The 25,960-nt window shown below is 45.1% G+C and overlaps 1 protein-coding gene across 2 annotated transcripts in view; it reads left to right on the top strand.

Moving 5' to 3' along the window:
- LOC103273789 (kinesin-like protein KIF9) overlaps positions 1 to 25,308 on the top strand; it is a 33,684-nt gene extending 8,376 nt beyond the window's left edge. Inside the window, exons 6-16 of one of the 2 annotated variants that reach the window (XM_008071235.1) lie at positions 5,870 to 5,938; positions 6,394 to 6,498; positions 7,899 to 7,954; positions 8,610 to 8,700; positions 9,148 to 9,281; positions 10,843 to 11,037; positions 12,244 to 12,458; positions 16,087 to 16,263; positions 16,518 to 16,633; positions 16,982 to 17,086; positions 25,017 to 25,308. In XM_008071235.1, the coding sequence (XP_008069426.1) occupies positions 5,870 to 5,938; positions 6,394 to 6,498; positions 7,899 to 7,954; positions 8,610 to 8,700; positions 9,148 to 9,281; positions 10,843 to 11,037; positions 12,244 to 12,458; positions 16,087 to 16,263; positions 16,518 to 16,633; positions 16,982 to 17,086; positions 25,017 to 25,067 (1,314 nt within the window). In that variant the 3' untranslated portion in view covers positions 25,068 to 25,308. The remainder of the gene's footprint in view (positions 1 to 5,869; positions 5,939 to 6,393; positions 6,499 to 7,898; positions 7,955 to 8,609; positions 8,701 to 9,147; positions 9,282 to 10,842; positions 11,038 to 12,243; positions 12,459 to 16,086; positions 16,264 to 16,517; positions 16,634 to 16,981; positions 17,087 to 25,016) is intronic. The other variant, XM_008071236.1, reaches the window with a different exon arrangement.
- Positions 25,309 to 25,960: the final 652 nt, after the last annotated feature.

Below are 25,960 nucleotides of genomic sequence, written 5' to 3'. Positions count from 1 at the left end.
GCGGGCTCAGGCAATCCACTCACCTCAGCCTCCCAAGGTGCAGGATTACAGGCTGAGCCAGCAAGCCCAGCTCATCTCTTTCCTTTCAGTGTGAGTGATCTCTCTCAGCAATCAGAGCTGACCAATCAGAGGGAATGTTCAGCATTACCATTAATCAGGGAAGTGCAAATTAAAACCTTAGTAGAATTCTACCCTCAAATTTGCAAAAACTAATTTTTTCTGACAATGCAAAATGATAATGAGAATGTGGAGAAATGGGAAGCCTTATCCATTTCTTGTCAGAGTGTAACTGATGCAACCACATTTGGGGGGAAAATTTTGGCAACATCTAGTAGAGTAAAAATACATGTATCGTTAATTTGGCTTTCCTTTAAGGTGCTTATGGAATCATTAGTTACTAGAGACAGGAGCATTTGTATACCCTAAGCTCTTGACAAACCAGTTAAATCATTTAGATTCTAAATCCTGAAGGAAAAGAACAGACCCTGTGGCTCTGTGGAACTAACCCATGATTTAGAGGTGGGGGAGGGCATGGAGCTTGGAGCACTGGCTCTCAAACTTGAGTAGGCATCACACTGACCTCACTGAGTTGGTGAACCACAGGCCACTGGATCCATTCCAGAGTTCCTGATTTTGTCAGTCTAGATGGGTCCTGAGGCTTCCTGTTTCTCCTAAGTTCCCAGGTGACACTGATGTCGCTGCTCTGGGGGCAACATTTTGAGAACCACTGTCATACTAGGTAAAAGCCCTGGCAACTGGCTTGGGCTGTCCTGGGTTTAGCAACCTGCTCTTTCCTTCATTAGCTGTATAACCTCAGCAAAATACACTTCCTAAGGCTCAGTTTATTTGTAAATTGGGTAGATAACAGAATCCACTCTCAAAGAGATTTTGTGAAGAATAAGATAATGTGTAGAAAGAAGCCTCTTAGCATGGGGCTGTCATGGTGTAAGTGTTCAATAGCTGTTAGCAATTTTCTCACTTCTGCAGAACAGCAGTGTCACTTCCTAGATATACAGTCCAGAGACATTCTCACATGTGTATGTAGAGAGACTTACGGAAGAATAGTGCTTACAGCACTGTTTGTAATAGTGAAAAATTAGAATCCATATCCTTTAACAGTTAAGTGAGTTGTGGAGTGAGGGAGCCAGAACTAGAGCATGGATAAAACTTAAGAACACTTGAGGACTGAAGTGCCCCTAATGATGGCATCTATAATTTACACCAAATATAAAAACATGCAGAGTGATGCTAATTATCATTTATGGATACATGTGTATGCTGTAAACAAGAAAACATATGGGAGTAAAAAGACCAAACTGAAGCCGGAGAATCTCTTTGGGATGGCAGGGGAGTGTACTTGGAGTGGAATACACAGCGTCTTCACATTTGTCTGCAATGTTTTACTTCTTTTACAACAAAACAAAACAAAATTGAAGCCAATATGGCAGCATGCTGTTGAAGTCAGATTTTGGAGTGGTCTGCTCAGGTTTCGTGGCATTATCTCTTATGCTTTTCTGTACTCTTGAAGCTTCTGTTATCTTATTTGGAGTTCTTCTAGCTCAGGATTATCATGTTACCACCTGTGAGCCTGACTGGGTATTGCACCTGACTCTAAGGTCTTTCATGCTTTTTAATGTAATTTCTGTTCCGAAATCTACATTGTTGGTTCTGGACAGTCAAGCATCCATGTCATCCAGTATGAATGTATTTATAATTTTTTTTTTTTGAGTCGGGTCTCAATTCCAAAATTTCGCCTAGGCTGGAATGCAGTGGCACGATCATGGTTTACTGCAGTCTTGACCTCCTGGGCTCAAGCAATCCTCTCTCTTCAGCCTCCAGAATAACTGGGACTACAGGTGTGTGCCACCACACCCAGCTAATTTTTAAATTTTTTTGTAGAGATGAAGTCTTGCCTATGTTTCCTAGGCTGGTCTTGAACTCTTGGGCTCAAGTGATTCTCCCACCTTAGCCTCTTAAAGTGCTGGAATTACAGGCATGAGCCACCATGTCTGGCCTATAATCTTTCTGGTAAGCCTTTTTCTTCACAAATATGAATTATTGAGAACTCATTGAGAAGTTATTTTAGTTGCTACTTTTCCGAGACTATAGCCAGTATTCTCAGGTAGTTTCCAGCACCATCTTCAAGTTTTGTTGTTGTTGTTGTTGTTTGAGATAGGGTCTCATTTGTCACCCAGGCTGCTGTACAGTGGTGCAGTCGTAGCTCACAGAACTCCTGGACTCCAGTGATCCTCCCACCTCAGCCTTCCAAGTAGAGCTCCCAAGTAACAGGCATGCAACACCAAAATCAGCTAAATTTTAAAATTTTTTTGTAGAGACAGAGCCTCACTATGTTGCCCATGCTAGTCTGGAACTCCTGGCCTCAAGCGATCCTTACACCTCAGCCTCCCAAGGTGCTAGAATTACAAATGTGAGCCACTATGCCCAGCCTACCATGTTCAGTATTGATATGTATGTGTCCAAGGGAGTGGAATAGCTTCTGCAAAATCTCCTTGGCTGATGGGGGTGGCTGTAAGGTGGGAGAACGGGTTCCTAATCCACCCTTGCCACCAGCTTTCTGTGTTGAGTTGCTCAGGGTCTTCATCTGTGAACAAAGAGGTTGGCCTGATGACCTCGAGTGGCCTGCCATTCTGTCAGTCTGTGATTCTGTGAGGTGTTGTGAAGGGCTGTGAGCCTCGGGCATAACAGACAGCAGAGAGAGACTTGGTGGATCCCCCTCTGCCAAGAGAAAATACACCTACCAGCTGCAGTGGGATCAAAATTGGGGAACCGCCCAACAGACAACTGCCCTGCAGCCTGGTACATGACTTAAGCAAAACTCTCTGAATTATCCTCATTACACTTGTGATGAAAATGACTGGCCGCCAGGGAACTTAGGTGAATCTGTGTTGTTTCCAAGGCACTTTCCCACCCAAAAATACCCCTAGTTTTTTTTTTTTTTAATAAAGGAGATGGTTAGCTAGGAGATGCTGCCAGACCCCGTACTGTGGAGTCTGCTGCTCCAATCCTGTGTTTCCGAGTAGCTGCTCTATAGTCAGTAGAAGAGCGTAAGTCAGAAGCCACTAAGCCTGCCAGGCATTAGGAAAAGTGGATGCTGTGCTCTCCAGGTATGACTTGGAGTCTGCTGTCCTGTGGGAGTAGATGGTCTGTTTCCCCACATCACCTTCTGATTGGCCCAGGAATCTAAGCGTGGCTTCCCTGTGCCACACTGAACAGTTATCAAGCTGGAGGCCCCTGATGGCTCAGCCAAACTTTCTCTAGTCGAGCCATGATGCTATTTCTGAAGCTGGAAGGAGGGGATGTGGACAGATGGGACTGGCCACCAAGTCTCTACCCTTGATCCCACAGTAAGTCCACATCTGAAGGAGACTTTCCTGGGGGCAGAGCCAGGATTTGAATCTTGGTCATGTGCCTTAGGTCCCAGGCTTTATGCCTGCATTGCCACAGAGCCACCGGGATGCTGGGGGGCTGTTGCCCCTTGCTACGTGAGAGCCTGGTGTGAGGTGGGCCTTGGTATCCAGGTGACTTGGTGGGATGAGGGTTAGAGTGCAGTAGACTTTTGGGCTAGGAGACAGCTTTGGCCACCAGCTCCAGGATCCAGGTGTTAGGGGCTCCCTCCAGTGGCCCTTTTATAACAACTTTTGTACTCGGTGAGGGTTCTCAGCATGAGAACCCTGTGCCTCTTTTATGGAAGACTTGCAGACAGTATCTATCACATATCAGATGATTTAGTAATTCTGTTCTCAAAGTGTATCATTTGTCTACTCACCTAAAATCTGTAAAGTACTTACTGTGTTACAGACACTTTTTAAAGCACTTGGGACACACGAATAGAAACACAAATCTGTCTGAGTTTATAATCTGTTGGGATTAGGGGAGATAGATAATAATAATCTGAATTGACTGAGCATGGTGGTTCATGCCCATAATTCCAGCACTTTGGGAGGCCAAGGTAGGAGGATCACTTGAGCCCAGGAGTTTGAAGCCACCCTGGACAACATAGCGAGATACAGTCTGTATAAAAAAATTTTTTTGAGTCTGAGTCTCACTCTGTCTCCCAGGCTGGAGTGCATGGCATGCTCATGGCCACCGTAGCCTCAACCTGCTGGGCTCAGGCAATTCTCCCACTTCAGTCTTCCAAGTAGCTGGAACTATAGGCATGTGCCACCACACCTGGGTAAGTGTTTTATTTATTGTAGAGAAGAGGTCTTGTCAAGGCTGATCTTGAACCTCTGGGATCAGGCAATCCTCTCACCTTCGCCTCCCAAAGTGCTGAGATTACAGGTGTGAGCCACTGTACCTGGCTGTAAAAATATTTTTTAAAAAACGACACAGGTATGACCAGGTGTGGTAGTTTATACCTATAATCCCAGGACTTTAGGAGGCCAAAGCGAGAGAATCACTTGAGCCCAGGTATTCGAGACCAGTCTAGTCAATATAGTGACACCTTGACTCTACAAAAAATACAAAAATTAGATGGACTTGATGGCATGTGCCTGTAGTCCCTGCTGTTTGGAAGGCAGAGGCAGAAGGATTGCTTGAACACAGGAGGTTGAGGCTGTGGTGAGCTGGATTGTATTACTTGCATTACTGTCACTCCAGGGAGAGTGAGACCTTGTCTCAAAAAACCGAAAACAAAAAACCCAAGTGTGATGGTGTGTACATGTAGTCCTAGCCTTTCAGGAGGCTGAGGTGGGAAGATCACTTGAGCCCAGGAGTTTGAGGTTATGTTAGGTTATGATCAAGCCACTGCATTCCAGCCTGGGTGACAGAACAAGAAGTTGTTTCTAAACTAATAATAATAATAACAACACAATAAATAGGCAAGTTCTTAAACTTCACTGCTCGATACAGTGACTGCTACTCACACATGGCTACTTAATAAAAATTAAAATTCACCTTCTCAGTTGCACTTGCTACATTTCAAGTGCTCAATAGCTATATGTGGCTCACGACTACCACATTAGACAGCACAGATATGAAACATTTCCATCATTGCAGAAAGTTCTGTTAGACAGCACTGGTATAGAGTATGTTATAGTAATACATACTATTAAAAAATTAAAGATTTTTAAAGAATGGTACAGAGGTAGGGGGGGATTATACTTTTAAATAGGGTGATTGTGGTTCATCTAATTTAGAAGCATTTGAACAAAGGTTGTAAGGAGATGAGGGAGTGGATCCTGGAAATACCTGGGAGAAGACCATTCCAGGGCAGAGGGGGCAGCAGTGCAGAGGCAAGAGCATACTAATTTGGTGGAAGTAGAGTATGCCAAGGGAGACCAGTAGAAAGGAGGTCATGGGGGCAGATCTCAAGAGCTTCATATTACTGCTATCCTATAGAAAGCTATACGGACACGAAGATATGAATAACAAGATGTTCTGGCAGGTGACAGACATGATCATCATTGGGAAATGGTGGCATGTTTATGCAGTGGTTGGCGAGGATGAGGGTAAAAGATGAGGGTTACAACCATACCTAGAAGCATCCTGGAGAGTCTGTGGGCTGCACTGAAAGGGTTATTCTCCCGGTAGACTGGAACAAGCCTGGAGTTTCCTGGGAGCTGGGATCTGAGGTGGCTCTGTGGCCTGTGCTCACTCTGTTCTCAGTCTCCCCTGCCAGAAGAGGCAAGGGCCAGGGGACTGCTCAGGTTCTAAACTCACCCCACTTGGGGAAGGGTCACCAGTGGGGAGAGAATGGGCCCAGAAGCTGAGAGCACACGCCATGGATTACCAGGAGTGACCAGGATGTTGGGGCACAGGATGAGGAACTGTGCACTGATGGGGAAGAGGTAGTGTAGTTTCTCTGACGATCCTCCTTGTTGCCCCCTCACCCATATTTTCCTGGCAGCGAATGGTCAAGAACCTGGAGAAGGAGCTAGCACTGCTGAAGCAGGAACTGGCCATCCATGACAGCCTGGTAAAGGGCTAGAGACAAGGGAGGAGAGGGGAGATGCTGGGGTAGGGGTAAGACAGCATGGTGGGTCAAGGTCAGGGAGGGTGGGGCAGGCTGGGTGGTTGATAAGAGGCATAGTTCTCCAATGACTTGCCTGGGCTGATGTTCATGGTCCTGGGGGGCCTCAAGGTAGAGGCGGGCCCCATTCCCTTCCTCATGGGACACAGCAGCAGATCATTCTTGTCTGAAGTATCAGGCCCCATGTCCAGAAGCCTTTCCTTCCCTCCCTTGCCCCATTATCCCTCTCTGACCCAAGTCCTGGCTCTCTGCCAGGACTGGATGATGAAGGGAACAGAACCAACTTGGGCAGCCAGGGCCTGTGCCTAACCTTCCTTCTTTGGCTTTCAGAATGGCCCCTGCCACCTCTGCTTGGGCTCAGGTCCTCATTGTTTCCCATATGTTCTTTATCCTCCTTCAAGGCCAACCGCACCTTCGTGAACTATGACCCCATGGATGAAATCCAGATTGCTGAGATCAACTCCCAGGTGCGGCGGTACCTGGAAGGGACACTGGATGAGATTGATGTAAGAAGACCCTCCGTGGGACGGCCATGCTCAGCTGGCCTGGCCCTCCCTGTCCTGGGCACAATGTTTGCTATGCTAGCCTTGGAACTTCACAGTGGTTGCAGGGGGTGGAGGGTGGTGCTGGACCCACAGTGTCAGAGATCCTTCAACCCATCTCAGGGGCTTAAGCACAGGCCTCATAATCCTTCCCAGGATTGAATCCCAGATTGCTACGTTTCTGCTAAGTAATCTCAGCAAAATGCTCAACCTCATGTATTTCCATGGTCTCACCTATACAGTGGAGAGGGAAACTGTGCTGGGATTAACTGAACTGCTGCACCTCAGGTGCTTGGCTATGCACACAGAATGAAGCTGACAAAAGATGGCAGTTATGCTGGTTGTATACAAAGCAGATAGACATCGAGGCCCATGTTGGAGTGGGTCAAGAAGGGGGAAACAGTAGCCCTGTGGGAAAGATGTGTCCTGTTTTTACAGTGGAGGCCATAAAACCCCTCATCTGGGAGAAACATGGGCAGGCCCCCTGGCTGTTACTGTGGGCGGCTATAAGATGCAGGCCTGGGACTACTGAGGGGTGGGCTCTTCTGCCTCCCAGGAGGGGCAGTCCCAAACTAACCCTTGATCAAGGGTAATAATACTGTGGGTGTTGAGGCCAGGAGGGAAGTTGATGACCTTCCTCCAGCCACAGATGTGTTCAGCCACACAGAAAGGTTTGTCATTGGGCTCCATCTGAAGACAGCAGACTGAACCTTTTGATAGCAGGAGAAAGCTGAGGAAATATATATTTTACTTTTTAAAAATTTCAAAAGTATTTTAAGGTCTAGAATCATTTTCATTTTATTTATTATTATTATTTTTTAAGTCGAAGTCTCACTCTGTTGTCCAGGCTGGAGCTCAGTGACATGCTCACAGCTATTGCAGCCTTGACCTGCTGGACTAAGGTGATCCCTGTCTCAACCTTCCAAGTAGTTGGGACTACAGGCACGTACCACCATACCCAGCTAATTTTTTAATTTATTGTAGAGATGAGGTCTCACCAAGTTACCCAGGCTGGTCTCGAACCCTTGGGTTTGGGCAATCCTCTCAACTCCACCTCCCAAAGTGCTGTGATTACAGGTGTGAGCCACCATGTCTGACTTCATTTTCATTTTATAGAGATCTCCACTTAGAAAAGGTGGTTTTTGTAACCTCAGTAAATACTTGGTTTTAAAGCTATTAATCAAGTGTTCCTCTGCTCTTGAGAAGGGCTTAATGCTGTTTGCTGAGAGACTATTGGCAGATATCCCCTTCTGCATATAGCTGGTCTAGGCGTCAGCCAAGAGGTCCTGATTTCTCTGTTGACATAGACACAGCCTGGCCCCACAGTGTCTGTGGTCTAATCTCTGCCTTGCTCTTCACTCCAGATAATCAACCTCAGACAGATCCAAGAGGTGTTCAACCAGTTTCGGGTTGTTCTGAGGTGAGGGACCCCGCCCCCCACCTCACTCCTATATCAGGCTGCCATTTCATTTTCCATAATCTGGACATTTGCCTCAAAGAGCACTCCATTTCTCTTTCATGCCTGAGGAACCAGAGCAGAGCGTTTGGGGGTGTGCCCAGGTCCCTGGTGGATGTTTACTGAGTTAATTAATTAGACAGCCATGAGTGTTTATGGAGTACCAGCCCTCGGTGTTCCCAGAGCAGGGCATCGTGAATCTTTCGCACTTCCCTACCTCAGGAGACTGATTTATTTGGATGCAGACATAACTGTATCCTGAGCAGCTGTGGTGGGTGGTGTCACAGAAACTGGTCATATGATTTCAATTGGCCTGTTAGAGACAGAACCTAGGTTGGGAAGTGTGGTGTCAAGTCAGGCTTACAGTCCTTGTCAAATGTCATCTTGGAGTAGATGCACCTGGAACATAAGGGTGGCCCTGCAGGTTTTAGGGCTGGACAGTGGATGTGTGTGTGGGGAGGGGTGGATGAGTCCTTTTGTCTAATCTGGTTCATGATGAGGGTGTGGCTCCATCATCAGGGGCCTTACCCAACAACTTCCAACCCCAGTACTTGGGTCTTGCCCCAGTGGGTTCAGCATCACCCCAGGTATAAGCTGTTTGCTCACTCTCTCTCCCAAGCCAACAGGAACAGGAAGTGGAGTCCGCTTTGCGCAGAAAGTACACACTCATAGACAAGAATGACTTTGCAGCCATTTCTGCAGTCCATAAGGTAAGCCCATTGCCCACATCACTAACCTTAGATTTTCCATCCTCAGACTTTTGCAAAAGCAAAAGTTTCATGCATTAAGCAGATGAGCACAGCAGATGAGCACAGGATGACCCATGCAAGAGTAAACCACTATTTGAATTTTAAATGGTTTCCATAAATTGGAGACATGACTGATAATATACAGCACCAATTCCTGTATTTAGGATAGAAACAGCCTTAAGAGTCCAAGACTATGGAATGATGCACTGGACTGGTGAGGGGGGTTGGTGTGGAAAATAGACATTTGGTAGCGTGGTCAGGGACAGCTCTACTGGGGACAGCAGCAGCCAAACCTTGGTGTGTAGGATGGACACACTCACCCTGAGCCTTGGCCCATGTTCACTTGGGTCCCCAGGGACCCAAACCCTTAATCTAACTCGCAAACCTTTGCCTGGTCTCTCTCTCCAGGCAGGGCTCATGGATGCTGATGGCCATCTAGTGGGCGAACCTGATGGACAAGGCTTTGGACTTGGGGTTGCCCCATTTTCTACCAAACCCGGGAAGAAACTCAAGTCCAGGAAGACAATCAAAGAGCAGCCCAGGTGAGTGACCTTGTTGTTCTGCCTGCTCAGCACCTGGCCCTCCTCAGTGGGTGAACAGGAGGTCATGAGTTTTTCCCATTTTACTCCGATGTCTCGGCTACTAGGTTGTCACAATAGACATCACTGCTGCTAATACTAGAAAATCTGTGGGATCCAGGCTGGGGCTGGTTTGGAACTAACCACAGCACAAGGGTCACCTGTCATCCTCACAGTAACCTAGTAAGGCGGGAATGAATGTCTTCATTATACTGATGAGGAAACTGACACTCCAAGAGGGGAAGTCACTTCCAAGGTCATACCATCAATAAATAGTAGAATCACAGTGAGAAGCCGGATCAGTACTCCAGAGCTCACGTCCCTTGGTACTTTCTATAATACTCCTACCCCCACTCCACTAGGGTCCTTCCACTGACTGGCACTCACCTAAAGCCCAATTCACCTAAAACCCGATTCACCTTTCAGGCAAGACTCATTTGTATGTACAAGGTGGGAAGAGCTCACCCTGCCCAGGATGTGCTGTGTAGTGTGAACAAGAGTACAGGCTCTGGAGTTGACACCTGGGCTGTCCTCTTTGCTCTGTGCTTTTTATACCTAAGGGATCACCTTGCATGAGGCATGAGAACCTCTCTGTGCCTGTTTCTGCATTCCTAAAATGGGAATAATAATAGCATTAAAGTCATTGGGGTTATTGTGAGGCAAAGTGAGTGAATGCAGTCCTTGCACATGGGTCAGAGTTGATTGTCGAAAACTGCTGTGTACAGGTCTAGAGTCAGGTAGCAGGGGGTGCTGATGTCCCAACTTCCTCCTGCCTATTCAGGAAGAACAGACACACCATACCCCTCTCTGTTCTGCTGCCAGGTAATCAATGCCATAATAGATGGGTTGAGACTCAGTCCCCTGAGCCACTCTTGTTGCAAGAAGAAGAAAATAGGAGTAACTGGTGGGAAGAAATATGGGCATCCTCCTATCAGTTCAGCCCTGCTCAGACATGCCTCTCTTGAAGGAGACACTCCAAGAACCATCACTTGGAGGAGGAGGAAATCTACTTGTCTGGGAACTGGTGTGGGCACTAATGGAGGTGTGGAGAACAGGGCATTGACTGGGTAGAGCAGCAGGGCAGAACTGCCTGCTTTATATCATTGGTCTGCAGACAGACCTGCCTGCCCTGGGAGGTAGCTCTGCCAGTCCTTGCTAGGGATGCCTGTGTGACTCATACCTCAGCAGCCATGGTGGCACCTGAAAGCCTGTGGCCTACCCCACAGGTCCATACACTTTCAAGGCATGGAGACTGTACTCATTCTTTCCAGATATCTCCTGCCACGACTGCTGAGAGCTCCGTGTCCTGATAAAAGGCAGAAAAATGCTCTCCCCTTCCTCCCCATCTACATGGCTTAGGGTCATACTCTTTGCCCTTTGACCCAGGTATATGAACAAGATAAGAGCTGAGTGTGGTGGGGTTTCTGGTGTAGTGAGGGCTGAGAAAGGTCATTCACCTCTGCAACTTGTGGTACCTCACTGCCCATGACTAAGTCCTGGGGGCTTCCCTGCCTTCTCCTTCCAGCTCATCAACAAGAAAGGAAGGTGCCAGCAGCCCTGTGAGTGGCAAGGACTTGGATATGGTTTCCCCCTCCAGGAACCAACTGGTCCCATCTTCCAAGGATGGGGATGGCAAAGACATGCTTTTGCGGGACCAGGAAACCTCCAGCATTGAGCCTTTTCCTTTGGACTCCCCAAAGGAGGAATTACGCCCACCCAGGTAACCATCTAATGTTAGATTCTGCTGCAAACCAAAACTAGTGTGTGATCCTCAGAATGTAATGAGTGCCTACAGATAGAAGAGGAATAAAATAGGGGATAATAGGCAAAGACTAGGAGCTCAGTCCCAAAAGAAGAAACATGATGATTTATACACAGGCAAAATGATCCAGCTTCACGAGGCATCCAAGATACACAATTAAGCATAGAATCATTTGAGTCCCTCCAAATAGCAATTATTTAAATAATTAAAATTATATGTCTTTTGCATAAGTAATACATTCAAAAGATACAAAATTCTCAAGGTATGAAAGTATGTAACTCCTTCCCTTTCCTCCAGCCATCCAACCCCCTTCCTTGGTGAGTCAGTAATTGTGTTTTTAAGAATTTATACTAAAAAAACAGAGATGTGGACTAGACTACTACACAAAGATATTCATTGCATCAATAATTTTAAATGCAAAAAAAATTATTTTAGAGACACCATCAATAACCAACATAAGGGAAATGGCACTAAGAGAATCATTATATCTGTACCCTTGGGTTATGTGAGGATATGCATGAAGAATTTCAACCTATGACCATTTCCAAACATTCAGAGAAGTTGCAAAAATAGTACAGTGAATACCTGTACATCAAGTGCCCTCCCAGTTCTACAATTAACATGTTACTCTACTTGTTTCATCATGCACCTAGCCCGTTATCCCTCCATCTTATTTTTTGATGCATTTCAAAGTAAGTTGCTCACATCAATCCACTCCCTCCTGCCCCAACACTTCATCTTATATCTCATTAACTAGAGTTCTCAAAGAGTTTTTAACACCATGAAAGAATGCTTTTTTTTTAAAAAAATAAGTTGTAAAATGATACATACTGCAAGGCCTCATCCATTCAAAAATATATCAAAGAAATCCAGAAGGAGATACTCCAAAGTGTAGTTCCAATAGGTGGTGAATGGTTTTTGTTATGTTTTCTGTTTCTTGCTTTTCTCATTTTCTGTCATGGGCACATGTCCTCGTGTGCTGAGTAAAACAAAGATGACAGAATGATTCCTACACAGTTTAGCTCCTGTCTGGTGTAGGTGGTGCCTAGGACTTCTGCCTCCTGCCCCCCACGGAAGCCCCAGGGAAGAAAGATGAAGGGCCTGGTGGCTCCAAGGCAGCAACCCCATTTATTTCTCCTCCTTGGCATCTCCCTGCATCTCCAGACCCAGCACCCCACCCTCCAAGCCAGTGGCTTTTGAGGAGTTCAAGAACGAGCGAGGTAGTGAGATCAACCGCATTTTCAAAGAGAACAAATCCATCTTGAATGAACGGAGGAAAAGGGCCAGCGAGACCACACAGCGCATCAATGCTATCAAGCAGGAGATTGACGTGACCAAGGAAGCACTAAATTTCCAAAAGTCATTACGAGAGAAGCAAGGTAAATATTATGGAAAGATGGCCAGGGGTCTTTGGGGTCTGTCTTTCTACTCCAAGTGGGGTAGCCTTGGGCACTTGAGGATTGAGGTGGGAAGTGGTCAGCAGGGGGTGCTGGGGTGTGACCTTTACCCCTGGGTCATATCACTTGGCTCTGGTCTGTTGGCCTCTGCCTGTGGGTCCCCCATTATTGCATTATCTCAGCCCTAGGTGCTGGGCCTTTCACCTGGTATCTGCTACTGTCCATGGAGAAATAGGCCATTGGTCCTGTAGGGGTAACCCTGGGAGATGGGTAACTGGTGATTTCCACATGGTCCCTGGGTTCTGGTGTGGTGGTCTCACTGCCCCGGGTAGTCAGATTGGGGAAGAGGTTCTTGAAGGGACTATGGGATACTGGAGAGAAATGAGAATGTGACTCCCAGTGGGCCAGGGGACTCACTATCAGTAACACTATTCCCTGTGCCAAATCCCTGACACTATGCTGACCTGGCAGAGTCTCATCTACTAGGGCAATGGCATGGGGGGGAGGCCCAGGCTCAAAGAGCAGGGATCCTTGTGTGAGGAGGGTGCTTACCTGGTTACCCTGGCCCAGAGCCCTCATCTGTACTGCCCACACCTGTACTGGGGTCCAAGGACCATCAAGCTTGAATGTGAAGGTGACTCATCTGGGAGGGCTGGTCAAGTGCAAATTTCAAGCTCTTCAGCCAGTGGTTCTGACTCAGGAGATAGGGAACAGGGTCACAAACCTGCATTTTAATGGTTGACCATCCCAACTCTGAGGCAGGTGGTTCAGAGGCCACACTATTATATACATTCCTGGCTCAGTCTCGTGGTTTTTTTCCAGACAAGGTGTACTACAGGTTCCTGGGCTTTCCCTTGCTAAATCACAGCCCTGTTCCAGGTCAATTCTCACAAGTGATCTCCAGATGTCACTTGGTGTATTCCTGCAGATTAGATGGATCATTTCATTCACGGGGTGCATTTTACTTATTTACTTATCAGAGAGCAACTTTATTTTCAAATTCTTGGAGCCATTCTGTTTATACCCTACAGATCAACCATGACATACTATTACAGAGGGCAAAGACTTCTCTGGTTCTGAGAAAGTGGGGCAGGTGTCTGGTGATGGTGACTTCAGACATGCCCCTGCCCAGAACCAACCCTCAGGGACGAGTAATGGTGACAGTCTTACAACACCGACAAGCACTTCCTTATCCCCTCTGCCCACAACTCCTTTGAACATACAGCACCTTATTACATATTTAAAGTAAAATACTTGCATGCTATGCTGGCATATAATTTATTCCTAAACAGACCTAAAAATGGACATTTTCAAAGGATGAAATGAAATGAGGAAGAAATAACATTTTAAAAAATATTTAAAATTTTGTCTATCAGTAGTAAAAAACCCACAATTTTTGGTCTTTTCTTTTAAAAGCAGTTGGTTTTCCACTGGTTATTAAAATACCAATAAAATGTATTTATTTTGAGGGAACAGGTCAGTAAATTCATTTTCTCCCTCACAATACCTATGTAAGTAAGTTCATTTTTTAAAACAACTGCTGGACACCTTATGAATGATAGCCACTTGTTGGTCCAGAAAGGTTAGCATCTTTTGAATGCTAGGTTTTTGTTGTTGTTGGTTTTGAGTCAGGGTCTCACTCTTTCACTCAGGCTGGAGTGCAGTGACGTGATCCTGGATCACTGCAGCCTCGAACTCCTGGGCTCAAGCGGTCCTCTCACCTCAGCCTCCCAAGTGGCTGGAACAACGGGCATGCACCACCATGACCAGCTATATTTTAAATCTTTTGTAGAGACAAGGACTTGTCACGTTGCTCAGGTTGGTCTTGAACTCCTGGGCTCAAACAATCCTCCTGCCTTGGTTTCCCAAAGTGCTAGGATTACAGGTATGAGCCATTGCACCTGGCCATGGAACATGAGAAAAAGAAAAATGCAAAATTGTCAGGTATGGTGGCATACGCTTGTAATCCCGGCTACTCAGGAGGCTGAGGTGAGAGGATTGCTTAAGGCCAGGAGTTCAAGACCAGCCTGGGAAGCATAAGGAGACCCTGTCTCAAAAAGAGAGAGAGTGAGAGCAAGAGCGAGAGCGAGAGTGAGAGCGAGCGAGAGCGAGAGAGAGAGCGAGCAAGAGCGAGTGAGAGAGAAAGAGAAGGAAAAAATATGAAATCATCTTTAAAAATCTTTAAATCCAACTTTTTAAAGTTTTTTCTTGGAGATAATCAGGGATCCTCTGGGTAGAACAAAGAGTGTTCACAGTCAGTCTCCATCTCAACAGAGTACTATAAAGACTCTACTCTGTAAAGGAGTTCTGGTTATCAAAATAATCATGTCCCACAGCACAGATACCACAGCAGGTGAGGAACTTGGTGAGAATGGCTCTGGAATCCCACCAACCCAGATCCCAGATCCAAGTCAAGACCCTTGCCTCTCCATCAATGGTGTAGTGACTTTTAATGTGTCTTACTTTCCCCTAATAAACATCAGAGGAGGTGCTGATGCTTTCCTCTAGACCTGAGGGCTGCCTTGTGCACCCCAGACGATACACCTCAGGCAGCAGAACTCACCTCCCCACCTTTGGGAGGTGAGAGTTGATGTGATGACTTTGCTAAGCTTTCAGGTGCCGTGGGCCGTGGACAGCAGCATGAGTGACTTTGCAGACCATATTATTTTGTCATAACCCAGTAATTCTCACTGAACTGACAGACCTTAAAAGGTCCATGCAAAAAGACTAATAGCACAACTGAACCCACCCCCTAAAGCCTTCTGACATCCACTCAATACAATACACATGTCTGATCATCTCTAATAAGAAGGTAGCTGTGAATGTTGAAATCAGCAAGAGACAATTTGAAATTGAAATTATACCCATTGTTATTAATGAGAAACCTTGCCCAAATGTCTTGTGCTAGCTAGTGATGGCAGTTCATGCATAAAATTTATAAGAAAAATAAACAAAGCTGGGATCGGTGGCTCAGCCTGTAATCCCGCGCCTTTGGGAGGCTGAGGTGAGTGGATGGCCTGAGCCCGTGGGTTCGAGACCCGCCTGGGCAGTGAGACCTCATCTCTACAATAAATCAAAAAACATCAGCCGGGCATGGTAGCGAATGCCTGTAATTCCGGCTACTTGGAAGACTGAGTGGAAAGATTGCCGGAGCCCAGCAGGTCGAGGCTGCGGTGGCCGGGAGTGGCCACTGCACTCTAGTCTGGGCGACAGAGTGAGACTCCAACTAAAAAAAAAGAAAGAAAGAAAGAAAGAAAGAAAAATAAACATTTGTATAATAGGAATATTTATTAAATATCTTTGGTGAATAGGATTTAAGATCAAAATAGGCATGGAGCATAGTCCATCTCTACCCTCTCCTCTGCTTTCCTATCCAGTTTGTCCTAACATGTCAGTGTGATCTCACTGATCTGAACTCCCTCTCTTTGTGAGACATAACCTGGCAGCCTGGCCTTCTTGTACTTTGCCCACCTCCTTGCCACACCCCAGCCTGCCTATGGTCTCCTGTCTTCATGATTTGTCAGCTCTATGCCCTCCTTCTGGAACACCTTTCTACCCTTGCGCCAGGTGGACACCTCTTCATTCCCTGACCTTTTCCATCACCTTGCAGGCGAGTACGAAAACAAAGGGTTGATGATCATCGATGAGGAGGAATTTCTGCTGACCCTGAAGCTCAAAGATCTCAAGAAGCAGTACCGCAGCGAGTACCAGGACCTGCGTGACCTCAGGGCTGAGATCCAGTACTGTCAGCACCTGGTGGATCAGTGTCGCAACCGCCTGCTCATGGGTGCGCCAGTTGGGAAGACTGGCTGCCGTTGAGGCCCAGGGAGGCTCAGGGCAAGGCCACAGCTTGAGTTCTGGAAGCATCCTCAGAGGCAGGGGCTAGGCAGAGGCTTCAGATGTGTGGTTTCCAGGATGGTGAGGGCCAGAGATGGAAATGGGGACAGGATGAGGCCCTAGAGCAGAAAGTGAACAGGTATAGACTAGGTGCACACAGTCTTTGCCTGCTTCCTCAGGTTCTGTCTCCTCACTCTCTTGCAGAATTTGACATCTGGTACAATGAGTCTTTTGTCATCCCTGAGGACATGCAGGTGGCACTGAAGCCAGGCAGCAGTATCCGACCAGGCATGGTACCTGTCAACAAGATTGTTACTCTGGTGAGCAGCACAAGGGCAGGGGTATGGCAATGGTTGAGCATGGATCAGTGGGCAATGCCCTTTGTCCCTTGTTTTCTTCACAAACATGGCACTATCAAGGAATGGGGACATAGAAAATTCCACTCTCACTTTTGCCACCCTTCTTGGGTGGCTCATCTTGCCCAGGTGGCAGTTATAGGGTGACTATGGGGAAACTGACAGACATGGGGACTAGAGGGTTGTGAGATACACTGGGTAGGGGTTTGTAAACCCAGCAAAGGACTGTCCTGATGCCTGCCACAGGCCCTGCCAGGGTATATCCTGACAATGCTATGCTAAAGAGAATGTGCTGGATTGGGCCTTCCCCAGGGAGAAGATGACCAGGACAAATTCAACCAGCTGCAGCAGACAGTGCTTCCCGAGGGCCCTGATTCCGTCTCCTTCTACAATGCCAAAGTCAAGACAGAACAGAAGGTGGTAACTCAGGAGGTTCATGTCTCCAGGAGGGTGGTGGCCTCATGGTCCTCATTACTCAGAAGCCCAGGATCACATTCCTTACTTTAGAGAGGTAGGGAGGAATGGTGCCATTCCAAGGGGATCCAGCATCACCTACAGTCAGTAGGTGTCTTGGGTCAACTCCAGCCTGGGATTAAGCTGGACCCTAGAGGGGTCCTACAGACCTGGACATGGTTGGCAAATGCTAAGGCAGCTCATGTGTGGTTCACAGCCCAGGAAAAGGCCTGGGCATCCCATGAGGCCACCATCTGCCAGGGAGGAACTCTCTAACAAAGGCCACTCTGCACAAGTGGCAGGGGTCAGAGGATCACATGCAGCCAAGGCAGAGCTAGATGTGGTGTTAGCCACAGATTGAGCCTGGGACTCTCCTCCCTGAGCAGGCTGGGCTGAAGCAGAGGGTCTCCACTCTGCCAAGGCCCAGCCTAAAGCCAGAACACAGAGGGCCCTATGCACTGTGCACTCCTCTTGCGCAGTGGCAGAACTTATATAGCAGGTGGCAGGTGCATATGGGGAAGCTGCTCAAATAGCTCATTTAAAAAAAATTTCTGTATCTATTTATTTACATATTCAGTAGGTGATACATTCAGGCATTTTAAACATTTAAAAAGCATGGTAGTACAAACACCCTGTCTCCCATCCCTTAGCTCCCACCAACCCCCTCCCTGACAGGGAGCCCTTGTCACTTGTTCTAGTGTTCTCCCTGCACATAGTTCTGCAGTTTGCTTTCTTCACTTAGCAGGACATCCTGAAGACCATGCTATGTCAACCTATAGATGCTTCTGTGTTCTTTTTTTACAGCTGCATAGTAGTATTCCATTGCAAGGATGGATTAAAATTTATCCCATCTCATACTGATGGACATCTAGGAGGTTCCATTTCTTTACTATTACAAATATAGCTATCACAATTAACCTTATACAAATGTGTATTTGTATAGTCACACGTGTGAATATATCTGAAGGGTACTTTTGTAGAGGTGAATTTCTTGGTCAAAGGATGTTTGTATATATATTTTTAAAATCAGGGTCTCACTCTGTCACTCTCACTCAAAAAATTTTGTAAAATAAAAAAAAGCGCACATATATAAACACACGTACATGCATATGAGGGGGGACCCAAAAAACTCTGAATTATCTTTTGGAGGGTGGGCCCCTTGCAGTACAGGCTTCCCTGCTAGGTAAGTGGTCTAGGAACCTGTAGGCATCAGTGTACCAGCTAGCATTGTTGTTCAGCTTCAGTGAATTTTTTTGTGGCAAACGAGTGACTGGTTCTTCTACCATGACAATATACCTGCCCATACCATGCTGAACGTTCAGCAGTTTTTGGCCAAAAATGTTATGACTCCTATGCCCCAACCTCCCTATTCACCCTATCTTGCCCCAAGCAACTTTTTTTTATATCCCTGAATGTAAAAAGTTCTCAAAAAAAGTTTAGCCGATGTGGAAGAGGTGAAACAAAAAATGGCAGAAGCACTAAAAGGCATCAAAATTGACCAGTTGAGGCCGGGTGTGGAGGCTTATGCCTGTAATCCCAGCACTTTGGGAGGCGGAAGTGAGAGGATTGCCTGAACTCAGAGGTTCGAGACCAGCCTGAGCAACATGGTGAGACCTCATCTTTACAATAAATAAAAAAATTAGCTGGGTATGGTGGTGCATGCCTGTGGTTCCAGCTGCTTGGAAGGCTGAGGCAGAAGGATCGCCTGAGGTCAAGGCTGTGGTGGCCTTGAAAGTGCCACTACACTCCAGCCTGGGTGACAGAGTGAGACTCTGACTCAAAAAAAAAAAAAAATTGACAAGTTCAAAAACTTTTGAGCAGTGAGAAAAGTGTATTAATAGGTGTATTTAATCAAATGGAGAGTACTTTGAAGGTGACTGAAGTTTAAACATGTAAGAATAAATACACAAGTTTTTATAGATAAATTCTGGGTTTCTTTGGGTCCCCTTTTGTATATTTATTTGATTGTATGAATTTGGAGAAAGATATAAGCTAGATATATTCCAGTTCATTAACTTGGGTTATCTTGATTTGAGAATTGGGAGAAATGAAGGGAAAAAAAGAAATGAGAGAAAAAAAATAAGAAAAAATGACTACCACCACACCCCTGTAAATTTATTGTGATCCCATATTATATAAAACTACAATTGTTTGTATGTATTTAGATATCTATTAAGAAATTAGGAGGAAAAAGAGCTGAATTTGTGTTTTTTTAAAAATTTTTTTTGAGTCGGGGTCTCACTCTGTTGCCTAGGCTAGAGTACAGTGGCACGAACACAACTCACCATAGCTTGGACCTTCTGGGCTCAGGTGATCCTTCCACCTCAGTCTCCCAAGTAGCTGGAACTATAGGCACCCACAACCAGCCAATTTTATTTTTTGTAGAGATGAGGTCTCACATGTTGCCTAGGCAGATCTCAAACCCTTGGGCTCAAACGATCCTCCTACCTCAGCCTTGGATATTTGTATTTTTGATGTATGCTGTATTGCGCACAAGATACGTTATCCCACTTTTTGTGTTTTTCCAATCTGAAAGATGAAAAGTAGTCTCTCGGTGTAGTTTTCATTTGCGTTTCTCTTATTATAAATGAGGCTGAGTCTCTTTTCCTATGTTTAAGAGCCATTTTAATTTTTCCTTGTGAACTATTCATATTTTTGCCCATTTTTCTACTGGTTTTTATTTTTTCCTTAATTTATAAGAATGCTTTACATATTAGGGAAATTAGCTCTTTATTATATGAGCTACTTTTTCCCGCATATCATTTGTCTATTGACTTTACATATGGTTTTTTGTTGATTTTTATGAAATCAAGTTGTTTTAATTCATTCAGGTTGCTATAACAAAATGCCTTAGCCTGGGTAACTTATATAACAGAAATGCATTGATCACAGTTCTGGAGGCTAGGAAATCTAAGATCAAGGCACCAGCAGGCTTAGTGTCTAGTGAGGGCTTGCTCTGCTTCAAAGATGGTGCCTTCTAGCTGTTTCCTCACTCAGTAGAAGGGCAAAAAGTTAACGAGGATACCCTCAGGCCTCTTTTACAAAGGCACTAATCCCACCCATGAGGGAAGAGGTTTCGTTACATATCACCTCTCAAAGATCCCAACTCTTTATTTTTTTTGAGTTGGAGTCTCACTCTGTTGCCCAGACTGGAGTGCAGTGGCTGCTCCCAGCCACCGCAGCCTCGACCTGCTGGGCTCCGGCAATCCTTCCGCCTCAGGCTTCCAAGTAGCTGGAACTACAGGCGCATGCTACCATGCCCGGCTAATTTTTTTTTTTTAACTTATTGTAGAGATGAGGTCTCGCCTGCCCAGGTGGGTCTCGAACCCGCGGGCTCAGGCAATTCACTCACTTCAGCCTCCCAAAGGCGCGGGATTACAGGCTGAGCCACCGAGCCTGACTCTTTTCTTTCTTAGTTTCTGGATTTTGTGTCATAATTAGAAAGTCTTTCCACTGCAATTGAATTCACTCCACATTTAGGATTCAGCAGACCCCTTTGCTGACTTTATGGCTGTGAGGAACTGAAGCACATTCAAAGAGGCTTGAGGAGAGGGATGTGTGACAGATTCTGAAGACCCCATAGAGCAGCATTTCTTACCCTGTGCCATGCACACAAATCACTGGGGGTCTTGTTAGAATGCAGATACTAGAGCAGCAGGTCTAGGGTGGAACCTGAGATTCTGCATTTTTAGTAAGTTCCCAAATAATGTCCATGCTGTTAGTCCAAGACCGCACTTGGGGTAATACACTTAGAGGCTCTGTCTTAGAACCTGCCCTTTATTAGGTTGAAAAAGTTCTTTTCTCTTTCTAGTTCATTGAGTGGTGGTCTTTTCTTTCTTTCTTTCTTTTTTTAATGAAGGAATATTGGAACATTATCCTTTTTTTTTTTGGCAGTCTCACTCTGTCGCCCAGGTGGGAGTGCAGTGGCATGCTCATAGCTACCACAGCCTTGACCTGCTGGACTTAGGCGATCCTTCCACCTCAGCCTTCCAAGTAGCTGAGACTACAGGTGCACACCACAATGCCCTGCTAATTTTTTTGACTTATTATAGAGACAAAGGCTCACCATGTAACCCAGGCTCATCTTGAACTCCTGGGCTCAGGCAGTCCTCTCACCTAGGTCTCCCAAAGTGCTGGGATTAGAGGCATGAGACACCACACCTGGCCTGGAACCATTATCTTTTTGTGTACTTCACCCTTTTCTTTCTAGTCTCTCTTCTAGGATTCTGATTAGATGTATTTTAGACTTTTTCATTCTGTCCCCTGTATCTCTTGAAATCATATCTTCCAGTTCCACATCTCTCCATTCTGTAATTTAGGTAGCTTCATTCCTGTTTCAGTTTATTGTGTCTAATCAGCTATGTTAAAAAATTCTATTTGGTTCTCCTTCAAATATGGTTGGTCATTTTTAATAAGCTCTTATTTTATGATCTTTACCAAAAAACAGTGACTGGATGTAGTGGCTCACGTTTGTAATCCTAGCACTTTGGGAAGCCTAGGCAGGAGGATTGTTTGAGCCCAGGAATTCAAGACCAGCCTGGGCAACATAGTGAGAGATCTTGTCTCTACAGAAAATTTAAAAATTAGCCAGGCATGGTGGTATGCACCTATAGTCCCGGCTACTTGTGAGACTGAGGCAGAAGGATCTTCTGAGCCCAGGAGTTGGAGGCTGCAGTGAACTGTGATCGTGCCACTGCACTCTAGTCTGGGCTATAGAGTGAGACTCTGACTAAAAAACAAAAACAGAAAGATAGGAAGAAAAGCAGTTTTTTGAGGTATAATTTACATATCATATATTTTACCCATTTAAAGTGTGCAACTCAGTGGTTTTTTAGTATATTCACAAATGTGTGCAATCATCACCACAGTAAATTTTAGAACATTTCATTCTCTGCTTTTTTTCCTCCTAAATATTTTAGTGTTTATGTCTTAAGAGCAAGGATATTACTCTCTTATGTAATCATGATACAATAATCAAAATTAGGAAAATTAATAGTGATGCAATGTTATTATTTAACCCAAAGTTTCTACTCATCTTTTGACAATCGATGTCCTTTATTGCTAGTCTCCTCCCATTTTGCCCAGTCCAGAATCCAGTCTGAGATCACACATTACATTAAGTTGCCATGTCTTATTTGTTTGTTTGTTTGGAGTTGGGGTCTAATTCTGTTGCCTAAGCTAGAGTACAGTGGCATGATCATGGCTCACCACAGCCTCAAACACCTGGGCTCAAACAATCCTTCTACCTTAGCCTCTTGAATAACTAGAACTACAGGTACCATCATACCCAACTGATTTTTAAAAATTTTTATAGAGATGCGGTCTCTACAAAAGGCTGGTCTCAAACAATCCTCCAATCTCAGACTCCCTAAGTACTGGGATTACAGGCATGAGCCACCACGCCTGACTTCCATGTCTCCTTTAATCTGGAACAGTTCCTCAATCTTCCTTGTGTTTCATGATTTTTGAGCAATACAAGCCAGTATTTGGTAGAATGTTCCTTGGTTTGGGCGTGTCTGAGGTGTTCATGTGATTTAAATTCAAGTTATGCATTTTTGGCAGGAATACCACAGAAATAATGTTATGTTTTTCTTGGTGCTTCAGGAGGCACATGATATTGTTTTGTACCATTATTGGTGAGGCTAACTTTAATCAGTTGGTCAAAGTCATCCTGTATTTTGAATAAAAGGAAAAAAGATATTTGACTTTGTTGAAAGAACTTCAAAAGTTTTATTGTTTATTTTTTTACATGAATATCCTGCCTAAGTTTTATTGTCAATTTTAAATTATTTTAAACTTGCTTTAACTAGTACAAGTTACTTCAAGATCATAGAAAGGATCTTGAACCAAAATGATAGATCATGGAACCAAAATTATTTGCAGTTATCATATGAATTTCTCTCTTGATATCCCAGAAAAATCTTTCATTTTCCTTAGTTACTTTCAAAGCCTCAGGTAAACACCTAAATTCTAAATCATTAAATGGAGGAATTCAGTATTTCTACAGGTCAAAATTCTATTCTTTAGACCTCTCAGTCTCTAGAATTCTCAGTCTCTAGAACTCTCTGCATTGGCCATTTTTAATGTTTAAGACATGCCCATGCACAAATGTTTTATGTAGACATTACCCTTGAACCATTCCATGCTCTTTTGATTACATCTTATAGTTATTTAAATCCTTCATATATTTTTATATAGGAAATATATAAGATCAGATTTTTCTTTTTCTTTTTCTTTTTTTTTGAGACAGGGTCTCACTCTGTCACTCAGGCTGAAGTACAGTGGCATGATCCCAGCTCACTGCAGCCTCGACCTTCTGAGCTTATGCAATCCTTCCTCCTCAGGCTCCTGAGTAGCTGAGAGTATAGGTGCACACCACAGGGTCTCACTATGTTGCCCAAGCTGGTCTTGAACTCGTGGGCTCAAGCAATTCTCCTGCCTTGGCCTCCCAAAGTGCTGGGATTACAGGCATGAGCCATTACGCCTGGCCCAGATTTTTCAAAGGCAAAATCTGTTCCTAGGCTCAAGCGATGCTCCTGCCTTGGTTTCCCAAAATGCTGGGATTACGGGCATGACCCACTATGCCTGGCCCAGATTTTTCAAAGTCAAAATTTGTTTCCTATTTTCTCATGGTAGATTTTATATGTGTGTGTGTGTGTGTGTGTGTGTGTGTGTGTGTGTGTGTGTGTGTGTACGTGTACGTGCATGTATGTTTAAATCATGAACTTTTATTTTATTGTATTTTAGTTCAAGGAATCCTAAATTGAAATTACTTTCCTCCTGAAAGTGTTTGCACTTGCTTTTTGCAATTAGCTATAAGGCATTACCAACCCAAGACCATTTTAGCCCTCTTCAAGAATTCCAACTGTGGCTGGGAGTGGTGGCTCATGCCTATAATCCCAGCACTTTGGGAGGCCAAGATAAGAGGATAGCTTGAGCCCAGGGGTTTGAGACCAGCCTAGGCAACATAGTGAGACCTTGTCTCTACAAAAAATTGGCCAGCATGGTGGTGTGCATCTGTAGTCCCAGCTACTTGGGAGGCTGAGGTGGAAGGATTGCCTGAACCCAGAAGATCAAGGCTACAGTGGGCTGTGATTGCGCCACTGCACTCTATCCTGAAAGACAGAGTGAGATCCCAACTCAAAAAAAAAAAAGAAAGAAAGAAAGAAAAGAAAAATAATTTCAGCTTAATGTGGAAGCTTCAGATTCAGTCTCCTACTTTGTGGGGAGTCTGGATCCATCTCCGTATTCCAAGCTAGCTATAGCATTTATGTCTTTATAACCCATGTTTCTGTTTTAGCCCACTTTTCCTGCTTTCTAAGAGCCTGGCAATGCATTAAAAGGGTAGAATTTGTGAGCATCGAATTGATTGCAGTTGCAGAGAGAGTGTCCTTCTAAGTACCTGGATCCAAACTCCTCAGGAGACAGAACCCTCTTGTTTTCTTTTTGAACCTATTCCCTGCCAGAAACTCTGCACACATACTCCCTGAATCTAATTTTAAAAAGAAACATACATGCATCCTTTTAAATATGCCTGCCAGGCCATTTAAAAATGGTTTACATATTTTTTTTTTTAAGAGCTAGAGTCTCCCTATATTGCCCAGGCTGGTCTTGAATTCCTGGTCTCAAGCAATCCTCCCACCTCAGCCTACCAAGTATTGGGAGTCATAAGCAACCACCCCCAGCCTACACTTTCTCTAGGATGAAAGAATAAAAAGCTTTGAATGGAATGTTATTTCTCACAGAATTGGGCTAGTCAAAGGAAATCCTTGTCCAAAAACTGTGATGTTTGCAGAAAGAATGATAGGGTGAATGTGAGTGGCCTGGCTTCTGAGTCCCTGTTAAGTCTACACTTCCTAATCATTTCCTGTTTTCTCTCCTTTTCTGTGTACAGCATAATTACTTGAAAACCATGATGGGTCTCCAGCAGGCACATAGAAAATAGAGCCATCACCAGTACCTTAAAGAACAAGACCAGTCACTCCAACCTTCTCTAGCTGCTAAACCACTTGCCCAGAGCTCCAACCACTCTACTCCAAGGACCCAGCCCAGAGAACACACAATGGCTTGCCTGCTAGGAGGAGCATCCTCCAAGGGATACCCTTGTTCATCTCCATAGATCATTTTTGGTTTTAATTCACTTCCTATATCCAGGGACAGATAAAAGAACTTTCGAGTTTGGACTTATAGTGCTCATTCAAGAACTTTGTTTTATTTTCTGTCTGAACGAATATCTTCTATATGTACAGGTGGGGTCAGAACTGAGTCTCAAGTAGGAAAGCAAAAATGTACCTCTGCCAGGTTCCTCCTGGCAGGCCTCTGTCCCATTGGTCAGCTTTTTTCCTGGATGGACATCCTGGGGTGAGCTTGGTCTGAGGAGCCCTGCTTCTCACAGCTCCCTCAGAACCTGAGTTCTCTCGGGGCATCCCTGCTGTGTTCCTGAATAAGTGAGGGCAGGAGTAAGTCTTCCTTCCTTGGCAACTAGGAGAGAAAGGGATGAGGCAGAGTTGGGTCCATGTGCGAGCTTGGGAGTGAGCAGCTTCTGGGAGTCATGCCCTCTACATGCTCCCAGAACATCACAGCCTTCCCCAGCATGTGTGGGTGTGTCACCCTCCCTCTCTCCCTCATTCTCTTCTGACTCACCTCCTTTTCTCTCTCATATGTAGCCTGCAAATAAGCACAAGCGAACGTGGCCAGTTTACCCTGGATAGGAACAGGAATCACACTGTTAGGACTGAGTAGGGAAGAGAAAAGACATTACAGTCAGGTTCTCAGACTGCAGCTTGTGCTGTTGTTTAGTGGCACCAAAGGGAAAGAGTTCAGAAAAAGTTCCAGAGC

This window comes from Carlito syrichta, unplaced genomic scaffold (genome assembly GCF_000164805.1).
Source record: "Carlito syrichta isolate Samal-C Ts95f unplaced genomic scaffold, Tarsius_syrichta-2.0.1 Scaffold314220, whole genome shotgun sequence".
In the NCBI taxonomy this organism is placed as follows: Eukaryota; Metazoa; Chordata; class Mammalia; order Primates; family Tarsiidae; genus Carlito; species Carlito syrichta.
The sequence above is the reverse complement of the archived record's forward strand: the minus strand, read 5'-3'. Positions and strand labels throughout refer to the sequence as shown.